The following is a 13,543-nucleotide window of genomic DNA, read 5'->3' as shown; positions in this document are numbered from 1 at the left end:
CATGCTGAACTCGAGAAACTCGAAAATTGTAGAATACGTCAGAAAATTTTAGAAAGACCTTGAATCCTTAAAGGCTAATAATCGCGAATGTCTTAACTTTAAAAGGAGACTCCTGGAAACTTTCCTAGGACCCTAGTGGCTCCGAAATGTTTTTTTAAAGATTGTTGTAGCAAAAAAACGTTCCTAAAAATGTTTCTAGCTTCAAATTCCTGCTTAGGTGGCAAAGTGTAAACATAAACGAGGTAAAGATCCCAACATATGAGTTATGTACATAAAAGTCAGTAAAAATGATTATAATGGAGAGGAAATATTGAAGCTTTGGAGCCCAGCACTTTTCTTAGTCAAGTAATATCATTTTACTGACTGATTTTTGTATCAAATTTTACCCTAAATCGTATTTTTAATCAATTTTCATATACAGGGTGTCCCGTGACTCGATGGACATAGTTTACCACCATACTCCTCGGTCACTTTTAAGTCGAAATTCCCTTATACACTTTTGTCCAAAACTCAATCAATCTAGTAGGCCCTGTAATTGTTTTGTCATATTGTTATGGCGACATTGTTTATTCTTTGACGTTATAATTTTAATTTTTAAGATTAAATTGATATATAGTCACTAGCCTATTAGGTAGTCTTTGATCAAGAAATCTCCGCTGATATTCCCTCACTTCCGCTATCCGTAAATAAAATTCGCATATTCTTGATTTGAACACGTAGCCATATCAATCTAATCTTAAAATTACAAGGTCAAAGAATAAACGATGTCACCATACACAATATGACAAAACAATTACATGGTCTCCTAGATCCATTTATTGTTAAATTTAATACTGCCTGGAATTTCGATTTAAAATTGGCCAATGAAAATGGTGTTAAGTTATGTCCATCGAGTCACGGGACACCCTGTATTAGAACTTTTGATTAATGTCAATCTGTCAGTGATGACAGGAATCATTATTACTAATGTGACGGGTCACGGGTGCGGCCGGAAAAGTAACAGGAGCGGCCGGAACTTTATTTTATAGCAGAAGCCATAAAGTAAAAGTTATGACCATTCTGAATTTAATCTAGACGTCAAAAATAGCAAGGTTAGGTTTTGCCGTCGCGGTCGTTTCCATAGAAACAGCATTGTGATATGTTGTGAACGTCATTTTATATCGTGCTTCGCGTGACATTTGAAATAAGAATGACAGATGTCATTAGAATGCACAATCATCTGTTTCAGTTTATCTATCCTTACGGTTGAAGTGATCACGGTTAAAGAGCCCACAATTTTTATCCACTCGAATTTTTGTTTTTTTTTTCATGACAGTAGCAGTGACACATTACCTAACTACTTTTCCTGCCTCCTGTCACTTTACTAGACTCCTGTCAAAACTGACACATTAATAACAAGTTCAATTTTATACAAAAAAGACGATTTCGATAAAAATGGAATACAACACTTGAAAATTCGTTAGTAAAATGAGACTATACTTGCCTCGGAAATAAAAGTACTCGGCACCAACACTTTAACGCCCATCAAATTTTAATTATTTTCTATATAAGTGCGGCAGTTTCCTGACTGTTATGTAAATAACTATTACTGTAATTAAATTTCCCGAAACAAAGATTGATTACAGCAAAACAATCAATAACTAACTGCACCTTTTAGCAGCAGAGTAGTTAAACACTTAAACGGTATATTAAGAGACAAGTATATAATGGCACGACGCGTAGCGGAGCACCTTTAAACGTTGCAAGTGCTTTAAAGACCAATTATACACGCGTTTCTTATAGTATGTTTTGTTATACCTGCAATAATTTAAAACTAAGGGAAATAAGATGAACTCATAATACATGTGTAATTCAGTGGGATGTTTATTCGTAATTCCAGGATTGCCATGGAAATGTCACTTGACTTGCTTATAAAAATCACCGGCTTTGTATATAAAATGACTTCGGTTGAAAGAGATAATACACCGTCTATTCAATGACTTATTTCAGAGGCAGAAGAAAAGTTGGTAGATGCAAAATCCAAATCCAATATTAAGTCTAAGATAAAGAATATGAAAAGTTGTTATCGTGGATTAGGTAATAGGAAGCATCTTACGAACAAAGTCCTAAATGCATCAATAATGCTGACATATATGAAGAAAATATCAAAGGTATCTCTATCCTTTGGTGCATTCATTCAAAACTTCAAACAATGGTGCGATTAGAAGAATTACACGTATTTGTGAAAGCTTTAAACAAAAGATAGATTAAGCCAAAGAATCTTTTGCATTTACACAAAGCGACCTAAGAAGATTTTTTACTTTAACCCGAGATGACAGTTTCATAAGTCATATTTGAAGTAAATACTTAGCAACCTTTAAAGCACTTGTGTTTTAAAGGCCCGATTTCATACGCATTTCAGTGTGCAAGCGAAGATTGTGTTTCAGGTATAATAAAAAAAAGTGTTAATGGGTGTGCTAAATAAGTCTCTTTTTTCCAAGAGCATCAAAGAGTCTCTAGAAACCTTTAGAATCTTTGACACTGTTTCCTCTACTTAAAATCCGAACTTTTACGAGCTTTTACAAATGTTAAAGTGTTTTTAAGAGTCTATAAAATTGATGAACCTGCCAAAAGTCAAAAGAATCGAGTCTATAGAAGTGTTCCTTAATACTAGACGAAAATTTTTAGAAGTTTTGCTTTAGTCAAGATGGATACAAATGCCCCGTTCCTCGGCACTTAAGGTAGCTAACAAGTATAAAATCGCTCATTTTTTAAATAAAAAATTAGATTAACAATGCAGCATAGCGGATAACAAACAAGAAAACGTGTTTTCAAAATTTCCGAAAAATTCTCGGGGGGAGAGGTCTTGGAAACAAAATCATGTTTAATACTGTCTTTAAAGCACGATGAAGTTCCCGGGAGTGAATTTGGCTTAGGAACGAAATCCTGCCGGTAAATTGCTCGGGCGCATCTTCCGAGGAGAATCTTTCTTGGGGAGAATTTACTGGGTCGAGTTTCCGAGGCGTATAATGAGAAGTTACACGACTTTTTAAGCTATAATCATAATGGCAATCTCAAAAATGTTGCAAGAACCTTTGATAGTCATCCCCAATACCTTTCTGGGTTGTTCCTTTTGCGTACAAAATAAAAAAAAGGGCTGTATTACAGCTAATAAAAGTGTGTAGTAGTCCCCCAACTTTAGGTATTGACGTTAAGAGAAAAATCGTTATTCAATGGTATCGATTAAAAAAATGTTTCATAAACGATTAAAACTTAACTTTTTTTTTTTTATCGTTAGTAGCTACCAATTTTAAATAATTGAGTACACCATAATTTAAGGCTCTTGTAAGAGTGTTGGATATCGACCACGCACGTTCATCTAACCAGATTTTGAAAGATGCATTATTTTTGCAGAAAAGGCAATGTGTGAGATGTGTGAGATGTACAAAAATTGAATTGAATTTATTCGATTATTTGTTGAAATCGTGATTGGAATATTGGTAGGTACTTTCTTTAAATTTTCGCTTTGCAATATACCCGAATTATGCATCCCATACATATTTAAAAGCATATAAGGGTTTCAATAGAGAATTTTCTTAATAATAACTCAGAAGGAATCTATAGAAAAGACGAATTATAAATATGATGGGATCTAGTACTTTGGATAAGGACATTATTCCCCAAAAGAAATGGGTTTTTTTTCCAAAAAAGTTTCGCACACTACCACCTCCACCCAAATGCCATTGGGGGCCATTCTTAATGAAGAGGCTAAAGTCACTAGATATAGAAAGTACCGCAATCATCCGCCATTTTTGGGCAAATTTGCTGCCAACTTAAAAAAATTGACAAATAAACTGAATAGCTGTCATTTTTTATAACCTAAATTCATAGTACTGTCATGTTTTATAAAAATATATACAGATATCTCCAAACAGGTGGAACAAACCCTAACATTAAAGTTACTAGAATCTGGTAACTTCCGCCATTTTTGGGCAAAAATCATGCGTTCTCTCTCTAACACACGAGTCCAATGGATTGCGGTACTTTCTATATTTAGTGACTTTAGAAAAGGCTGCAATACATGGTCTGTAGGTGTCAATTAACGTCATCCGAAAAATGGCACTTTAAATTTTGAGTGAAGCTTTTTTGGAAAATCTAGAAGTGAACAATGGCCAAAATTTACGTTGAAGATCGCCCTTCCGTTTGATTTAATGTCCCAATTTGATCAGAAACGAAACTTTCGAAAATATTTCAACTTTTGGAGGGAACTGCTCAAATCGATATCTATACACGCCCGCGAGATTGACGCAGTCGCGTATTCTCGTTCTGTTTACATCGACGTTAGTTATGGTGCAACGAAGTAAAAAGACACTTTATTTGAATGTTCCCCATTTAAATTGTTCTAAATATGTTCCTCGGTGGAGAACTGCATTACTTTTGCGTTCGACGCTTCTTTGAGTAATTGGAACGGAAACTGGTCGATTTTCAAAATGGGCAACACTCAAGCGGGCGAAATAAAAACGGCAAAATCCGGCAAATCGCCCAGCAAAGTCAAGGCCCTGATGAAGATACGGGGAAAGCGCGGCAAACCGGACGATCCCCCATTTACAGGGATCGTTCCCGAAAAGCGCGACAAAACTCCCGAAAAACCGACGGAGGACGAAATTGAAAAAAAGTTCGTGACTCCAACAAGTGGGGAATCAAGTTCGGAATCGGTTTTCACGGACCCCTCGGCCTTAACACCTGTTGGATTTTCGACCGAAATTAACGAATGCTACTACAGTGACGATAATGTAAACAGCATAAACGTGGTGATTCCCGATTCCGCCCCGAAGAATTTCATGGAGCTGCCGCTGAACAACTTTAAGCTGAACGAGTTTAAGAGGCGCAAGGAAGAGGAGCTCGGCAAGAAACTGAGCAAGCTCGGACTATCAAAGACGAGCCAAATCAGCCTTGAGAGCGACCTGCGCGATTGCTTCGTGTCCGAAAATGTGGAATGCGTGGAACGGCCCGGCGATAGTTCGTCACCTTTGAACCAGCGATGTGATGGAATGGCCAATTATTCATCCGGTAAGATTCAATTATCTTCGGCAAATATTGAGTTTATTGTCTAGGGCCGCCCGAGTATAAGCGACCGACCTCGGTACCGGCAGCATCCCCCGACGTTTCCGAGGGTAATCTTGTGCTAAAACGCGTCATTTCGCTTACTTTAGATAAAGATGTTATGGAGAATAAGGTTACGAAGCCAAAGTTTGTACCGGAAAAGCTCGATTTTAAATTGTACGAAAAGTTTGAAGGTAAGTGCAATCGTGATCTCGTGGGCAAACATGTCATAACATAAGATAAGAAGATAAGTCATACAATTGAGTTAGAAAATAAGCGTGGTTCGCTTAAATAATGGTTCTGGTGTTTAGTTTCATTGAATAGATCTACAAGTTCACTCTTGCATATTTCCTCGGTGGTACCGCAGCAGCGTTTCGTTTCAGGGTACATGTTAATCAACTGGTACTTATCCGAGTTTTCGGAAAATCATCAATTGAAGCAATTGGTGCAGAATCAAGACTTAAAATTGCTAGCGACACAATTTTGCACTCATCTCTTGGCGGCAGGAGTTTTACATCAAATTCCCGACAAAGACGTGCCGATGTATAATATTTTCAAGGTGAGTTAGATTTGGAATTTTCCATAACTATGGCCTTATTTTTCCAGCCGGATTTAATGTATTACTGGGCGCACTCCGAAACTCCAGCTTCCGTTCCGCAAACACCGGGCCGTTTGAATTCCCTCTCGTGGCCTCCCACTTCTCCCTGTCCTTCCGATGTTTTCACTTCGAGTCCCAATGGCGCCCCTAAGGAGTCCTCGCCGATCCTTGATGTTAAATCTTCGGCGAAAGACGCGGAAATACTCGCATTAGAGGAAGAAGTTAGGTGTTTGAGGCAAGATATAGAAAAATACAAGACGTTAATTGAAATCCAAACGTTAACTAGTAACGCGGTTAAGGATTTCGGCTCGCCCGATGACGAAAATAAAAGTATTATTTGCCAACGCTGTGATATTTGTAGAAATAAGTTAAATGGTACCGATGATCATAGTGAAACAAGCGCACAATTCATCGGAGAAGCACAGCCTGTAGCACAATCCTCGCCAATTTTAAATGCATCACAGGTGGGGTTTGCCATGGCACCGTGTGGCTTGACACTTCTAATTAGATTGTTTGTAGGATTCTACAGATGATTCGTTCGTACCCAACGAAGTTCCTGTACCACAACTCTTAACGGATACTCCCGTGCGAATGCCGCAAAATGGTTTCCCAATAGCCTCTCCTTCACTGTACAACTATCATACTCCTCCAACGTCGTTTCAATGCCAAAAGGAGAATGGCTGCACGCTTACGGCAATATCGTTAAGGAACCAATTAACTGCAGATCTCGATGAAACCTCGCCGCCTAACTTACATATATCCGCAACAGACATTTCACCTCCGTGTAGCCCTCCGGCTGATTTACCCGATTTAGTGTGCCATCCACCTGCTGCGCCTCCCCCGCTTCCAATACAGGAAGTTCCTGCAAAATCCCTGCCACCGGCACCTCCTCCTCCGCCCCCGCTGCCTCCGCAAATGTACGACATACCTCCGCCGCCGCCGCCTCCACCACCACCACAACTGGACGGCGTGCCCCCTCCGCCCCCACTCATTACAATACCGCCTCCACCTCCGCCGCCGCCAGTCTCCGGAATACCACTGCCTCCTCCTCCACCCGGCGGCGCCCCTCCGCCTCCCCCTCCTCCACCCGGCAGCGCCCCTCCGCCGCACCTCCTCCACTCGGCGGCGTACCCTCCGCCACCAATCCGCTCCACCACCTGCACAACCACGGCGCTCCACCCCCACCTGCACAACCCACCGCCCAATCACCGGCTCCCCTACCAACTCCCCCAGTAGGCGGATGGAACCCTTACAAATCCAGTAAGTATACCGACACAATGCCCCCACAAACTCCTCTAAAACATTTTGAAAGTGTTAAGGAAAGAAGTGGTAACCCCCAAGGCTCCAATGAAACCACTCTACTGGACGCGACTAATAGTGCCAAACGCGGCGGCACCTACGAGCCCGTCGGCCGAACCAATTTGGTCGCAAGTCGACGAACTGCACCTGGACAACATCACCGAATTCACCGACCTATTCTCGCGACAGGTCATCGCGCGATCCGTCCCCAAGAAGAAGGTCGAAACGAAATCGAAAATCGAACCGATCAAAATCCTAGATAGCAAGCGATCGCAAAACGTCGGAATTTTGGCGCAGAGTCTACACGTCGAATTCGCCGAAATCGAAAACGCGGTCTACACATTTGACACCTCCATCGTCAGTCTGGAGGCCCTGCAGCAAATTTACGAAGTGGTACGTTGAGCTTTCACCGCTTTGCGGCTTTTCATTTATTTTTAGAGGGCGATACCTGAAGAACTGAGACAAATCCGCGAGCACCTCGAAACCAAGCCCGACATACCGTTGGACAAACCCGAGCAATTTCTCTACGAGCTGTCCGAAATATCGAACTTTGCCGAAAGGGTCTCGTGCTTCATGGTACAAATTGAATTCGAGGACTCGATCGTTAACATCGAACATACCCTCACTAATATTACATCAACGTGTGACGTAAGTACGGATCGAGTGCCCAGTGGTTTAACAGAAATTCTCGACAGTTCCTCACAAATAACGAATCCCTAATCAAGCTGCTATCGATCATTCTAACCCTTGGTAATTACATGAACGGTGGAAATATGAGCAGAGGACAAGCAGACGGTTACGGGCTCGAAATCCTGGCGAAACTCAAGGATGTCAAGTCGAAAGACGCCCAAGTGACCCTCTTGCACTTCGTAGTGGCCACCTACATGAAGGAATTCGACTATCTCACGCTGATCAACGCCCCTCTTCCCGTGCCCCAGCCGGAAGAAATACGAAGAGCGGCCGCCGTAAATTTTGACGATGTCCAAGCAGACTTACAGGTGTTGCAGACGAACCTTAAAAGTGAGTAGGTAATTGTACGGTTTACGTTAATCGCTTAACGTTGCAGCGTGTGAAACTCGCATTCAAAGAGTTCTGGAATCATCGACGGAGGAATACGTTCAGCCATTCAAGGAAAAAATGGAGCGCTTCACGAAGAACGCGAAAGATCAGTTAAAATCGCAGTTCGAACACTTGGAACAAAGCAAAAAGGCATTTGTGAAGACGATGAAGATGTATCAGTACAAAACGAAAGCGGAATCTCTCGAGGCTACGCCTCCTAGTGACTTTTTCGAATTGTGGTATCAATTCTGTAAAGACTCAAAGGACATTTGGAAAAAGGAGCTGATACGATTAGAAAAACAGAAGTAAGTTCGGAAACGGTTGTACCTCTATTGTACGAGTGTTTTTCAGAATGAACGAATTAAAGAAATTACAAAACCAACGTAAGGAGGAACCAGTACGACAAAGCATACGACCTAATAGTCTTAAAGAAAAAGTTATGAAGGTGAAACTACTGGAAGAGGAGAATTAAAAATTTGCCAATTTTGTTATTTGTTACTATATAAGTATTGTTTATAATGTAATAGCTATTTAATATATTTATCACATTCATTTTATTTGGCGAAAATGAAATCCAAACCACCATAGAGAGTATATATTTACTATTTGACTGTCAAGATTTCGATGCTGTATTTTCAAAAATTCAAGAAGAAATTTTGAAGATACAAAAACTGCACAAGTGAAAGCTTGGCAGCAATAGCTATGGTGACATGTGTCTTCAAAAAGGTACGTAGTAATTCTCGTTTCGTTTTGTTTATGAGAAAAAGATGTAATTTACAGGGAAAAAGAGTCAAACTTTGAAAAGGTGCAGCAGTAGTAAATTTAAAAATTAAAAAGTGTCGCGATTATAAAATCGGTAATGCCATGGAATTATGAAATCAAACAAAAGCGTCTGCATTTGCCATTAGTTAGTTTTGTTTGATCTCGAACTGTCATGGCACCACTGATTTTCTTAAAAGCGCCAGTTTTTAGTTAGCCAATTTCTTAGTTTCAAAATTAAAAAAATTGAAAGCAATTTTTTTCTCTACAAAAACCCTAAATAGACTTTATTTCTAAAATAATTAGGGATGCCAATAATCGGAAATTAAAAAATTACTATTGAATTCCTATGGTGCGTCGTTCAAGTCACCACCCGGTATATTTTGAAATAAATTAAAAACACTCCAGATATCTTTGTGCTATTCAGTAGTTTCCAAAAAAACCTTGTTTTGCATAAAAACAACGAACGCGGAATGTACCTAATTGGGAATGAACCGGAATGCTTGAGATATTTACAAGTACCCTACACTAAATTGGACTATATGCACCTACTAAGTCATATTTATGGGTATCTAAAACCATCCTTTTCCCTTTGCGCCTTTATTAATTTGCCCCTGATGTATTCAACTATAAGTAATATTTGCCCCAATAAATAAAGTTCACTGAAAAGTATTTGACACCGGAATATTAGCGCCCAGCAGGGAAACTGCGAGGTTTCCTTGAACAAATATTACCCCTGAAGAGGGACGAGGGGGGTCATGGGCAAATATTCCGAAACAAATATAGCCTGAGGTCAAATTTTTCCAAGATCGAATTTATCTTGGGGATGAGGATTCGTAATTTCGAAATATTTTCCACTTTGCATCTGAAAATCGCTCCCGGAGCAAATCTTCCTAAAATATATACCTATGGTTTCTAGATAGCACCATAAGAATTCCAAAAATCCTAGAAACCCCCCGATTTGTGGAAATTCCAGTATCGTAATCGCGTAGCAAAGATACGGTTTCTTTAATTTTAAAAATCGCACTGATTATAGGAACTTTAAGAATCATTAGGATATAGGTACACTGTACAGGGTGAAAATGTTGTCTGGAACACATGAACATATTTTTAAAACAACGTTTTTTTAAAGAAGCTTTTTCTGATATCCAAAAATATAAAACGTTTGCTACGAATCTACGTACTTTAAATTTGTGGTCAGTGGCTGAACTTCTGCATGGTCAAGAGGGGGCTTAATTTGAGCTTTTCTCTTAAATTTGATTATGCAACATAATTTCAGATAATCGAAAATCGAATACTGAATGATCAAATAAACAATTATTTATCTGATAAATCCATTATAATTGGAAAAATAGCAAGAATAGAATAGAGGATCTTATGAAGAGTCCGACTTAATAAAAATCGTGACAATGGGAAAACAAATGGGATTTTTTCGACAGCTGTAAATATTGGAAAGGTGAAAATTATTGTGGGGCAGCAGTTTTTTACCCGACAGTTTTTCAGCTCTTCTTTTTAATCTAAGATAGGAATATTTTTCATCTGTTGCCCAGAACAAGAGAGGGACAATAAATACATAAACAAAACGTGTATTTCCGTAAAAAAAAAGTGGGGGAGGGGTCATTTTTTAACCCGATGCCCTTCCTAGGAACCTGCAGGTAGTAAAAGTTAATAGAAATTGATTGCAACAGAATTTAGATATTGGACTAGTTAAAATGAAATACTTAATTATGTTATGTTCCCTAATTTTTCCGAAAGAGAAACCAAAAACCACCGAATCCCCTCCTCCCTAGGCACCATTCCCACTCTGCTCCCAGGTGCCATCTCTCAGTTTGCAGAATCAATGGATCATTTACGTAATGTTATTTATATTTGTTTGTCCGCAATATTCGACTCCAATAAATTTATCTTAAAACGTAGATTCTAAAAATAATCGAATAAAATTCAGGGTCTCCCATTTAGAAATTTTCAAGTATAGCTCTGCTTTTGGGACACCCTGTATAAATAATATCTACTACCAAATTTTAAAAAATTGTGCTTAATTCAAACATTTAAACTTATTTTTGCAAAACCTGATAGAAAATACGCAGTTAGAGTCTTAGAGAGGGATTCAAAATATACCTACTCGTAAATACAGTGTATCCCCGACTGTTTGGTCGTCTCTTATAAAAGGCAACAAATTTCGAATTGAACTTTGAGCTTCTGAGGATCAGGCCTGCGTATTGGTTGGAAACTAATTTGTAACATTTTAGTTTTCGAAAAATCAAGGATGCCATTGAAACTTTCAAAACAACTCTTTTTGTCCAATGTCCAATTTCGATCCTACACCTACTTTGATCGTTATGTTTTTATAAATATAAAAAATAAAATAAATAAATACTTATTCACAAGTAAGATTTGACATCTCAGGTAGATGTGTCTCCTCTAGACGTTCTTTCTGTCCTTGGAGAGTACCCTGACAGATAAAATTAGTTTCTGTCATTTTAATGAGACCTTTCCTTAGAATACCATGAAAGGTAGAAGTAGAACGTGTGTTCAGCCCCCCCCCCCTTCAAAACTTTCAAAAACAGTATCTCATGAAAATATATTTAAAGGGAGAGTCTCCCCTTCAGACAGCGAAATTTTGTGTGACCGTCTGACACACCTTGAAGGTATAGGCTACGTATTGCAAAAAATTCTAGGACTACATCAGGACCGTTCCCCTAAAAGTAGTTCAAAACCGGAAAAGTGGGTCCCGTACGGACGAACGGAAACAATAGCACATTTTTTTTTAATTCTTAAAAATGCGCTGAAAATATGTAGTGACGAACTATACAGGGTGTTTTTTTGGCAGCTTTAGTTAAACGTTTCTGGGAAAGTAAAATAGGTAGGTTTTTGAAAACTTGTACTTAGGAGTTACTTTGAAGGCCGAATCGATGTAAAATATTTTCAAAATGGCCGCACTTCCGGGACCACCGGAACTAGATAGTAACTTCGATATTTTAAATGGCAACCCCTATTTTTTATTGCATTTTTGGGTTCTACGTGAAATTTCAGTTCTTTTCATAGACATGTCGATATCTACAATTTATGGTTTTTAAGTTATTTTGACTTTAAGAAAAAAAATGGCGGATGCAGATGGTATCTTGATAATTGATTACTTGAAAACGGTGGTAGTCATGGCAACCCATTTTTATCAGTGCATAGAGAATGAATAGGGATTTCTTTTAGTGTACTTGAAAAGTTTTTCAAAAACCTACCTATTTTAATTTCCCAGAAACGTTTAACTAAAGCTCCCAAAAAACACAATATCAATACTGCAATGTTTGTCAAAAACATTCGAAAAAGTCTTTGCCAATAGACTTATTTCCTTTCTAGTTAATGTTCAGTAATCAACACGGTTTCTGTAAGAAACAGATTTGTTTAATCTGACTGAAGATGTTTTAAAACTAGATTAAAAATTAAGAGAGCTGGTACTATTTAAAACAAAATACAAAATAACAAATGCTAATTTATTTTAAATACAAGATACTAAATAGGTTTGGTATTTGTATTAAAAATACCAAATGGAAAATAGCCACTAAATATTTCAAATAAGTATGCTTGAGTACGAAGTTTGTTTAAATGGGGTCATCCCGCCTTCATTTTTTATTTCTGATCCACAAAGTACATTAAAAATAAAAAGACCCGTGTATCCTCAATTTTTATTTGCGAGTAAAATAAACCCAAAATAAATTATTGAAAAGCTGTGTTTTTAGTCCGAATTTGAAACGCTTCAGACTAAATACGTCACAAACCTACAACCAATCACGTAGAAGTGAGCTGGCAACCTTACGCGAGGGTCTGACGTTTGTCACATTTGACGTTTTGAGAGGGATGTTTAACTGTATCTAGCACGAAAGTGACAAGTGCCTGTGACAGATGACGCAAGTTATAAATGCCATTCTCCTGCAATATTGCCAAGTCGTTATGTCATCTGAATGGTTCTAGGAGCTGATTGGTCAGGCTTATTACGTCACAGAGCCAGCCACAATCATATCGTTTTGAATAAACCTTTAAAACCGCACATGTTCATTATTTTTTTGCTAATCAGCCTCTATTTTTAAATAAACTTTTACTGTCCAAACAAATGTTTTATGGTTTCAGGTAGGTACACGCTTATTAAATTAGAACTGCGGAATTCAACTACACTGTAAACCCCCATTGTTTAAATCCTTCGTAATTAGATGAGGTAATAGCGACCGTTTCTTTGGATGCACAAAATGACTTTCTATACTGCTGTAATTCCTCTAGTGCAGCGGTTCCCAAACTGTGGTACACCAAGCCATTGATTATACACACTATATACACTTAGTGTGTATAATCAATGGCCAAGTCATGGCCGGTGGTACGCCAAGTCATGGGACAAGTTTTATCTACTTAAGGAAAGTTAGGTGCAGTTAACGAATAACAAATAACAAAAAAGGCAGCACTAAAACCATAGAACGATACAAAATTAGCTTTTTTTTACATAGATTCAGAAATGTTTCAAATATAAAATAGTTTTTATAATTTTATTTAAAATACAAAATAGTATTTTGTATTTTAAATACCTATTTCAAATATTTAAATATTTGAAATAGTTACCCAGCTCTGCATTTAATGCTTTTAAATTCCTATTAATAATAACAATGATACAAGTCGCTACTTTCTCAATTTGTTCTGAAACGTATAGCTTAGCAGTGAAATTTTGAGGTGATGTGGTGCCATGGAGCAACCCCTCAGATCAAA

General features: G+C 38.2%; 1 protein-coding gene across 1 annotated transcript; it reads left to right on the top strand.

Moving 5' to 3' along the window:
* The first annotated feature begins 4,059 nt into the window (after window positions 1-4,059).
* On the top strand, window positions 4,060-8,551 carry LOC116177287 (formin-2-like). The gene is given in 11 exon segments (XM_031496222.1): window positions 4,060-5,049; window positions 5,094-5,276; window positions 5,466-5,641; window positions 5,689-6,144; window positions 6,200-6,787; window positions 6,790-6,940; window positions 6,993-7,372; window positions 7,418-7,627; window positions 7,675-7,999; window positions 8,046-8,343; window positions 8,390-8,551. Coding segments are annotated over 11 exon segments (3,468 nt in total). The 5' UTR covers window positions 4,060-4,469; the 3' UTR covers window positions 8,511-8,551.
* The last annotated feature ends 4,992 nt before the right edge of the window (window positions 8,552-13,543 follow it).

This window comes from Photinus pyralis, unplaced genomic scaffold (genome assembly GCF_008802855.1).
Source record: "Photinus pyralis isolate 1611_PpyrPB1 unplaced genomic scaffold, Ppyr1.3 Ppyr1.4_LG7, whole genome shotgun sequence".
Classification (NCBI taxonomy): domain Eukaryota; kingdom Metazoa; phylum Arthropoda; class Insecta; order Coleoptera; family Lampyridae; genus Photinus; species Photinus pyralis.
The sequence above is the reverse complement of the archived record's forward strand: the minus strand, read 5'-3'. Positions and strand labels throughout refer to the sequence as shown.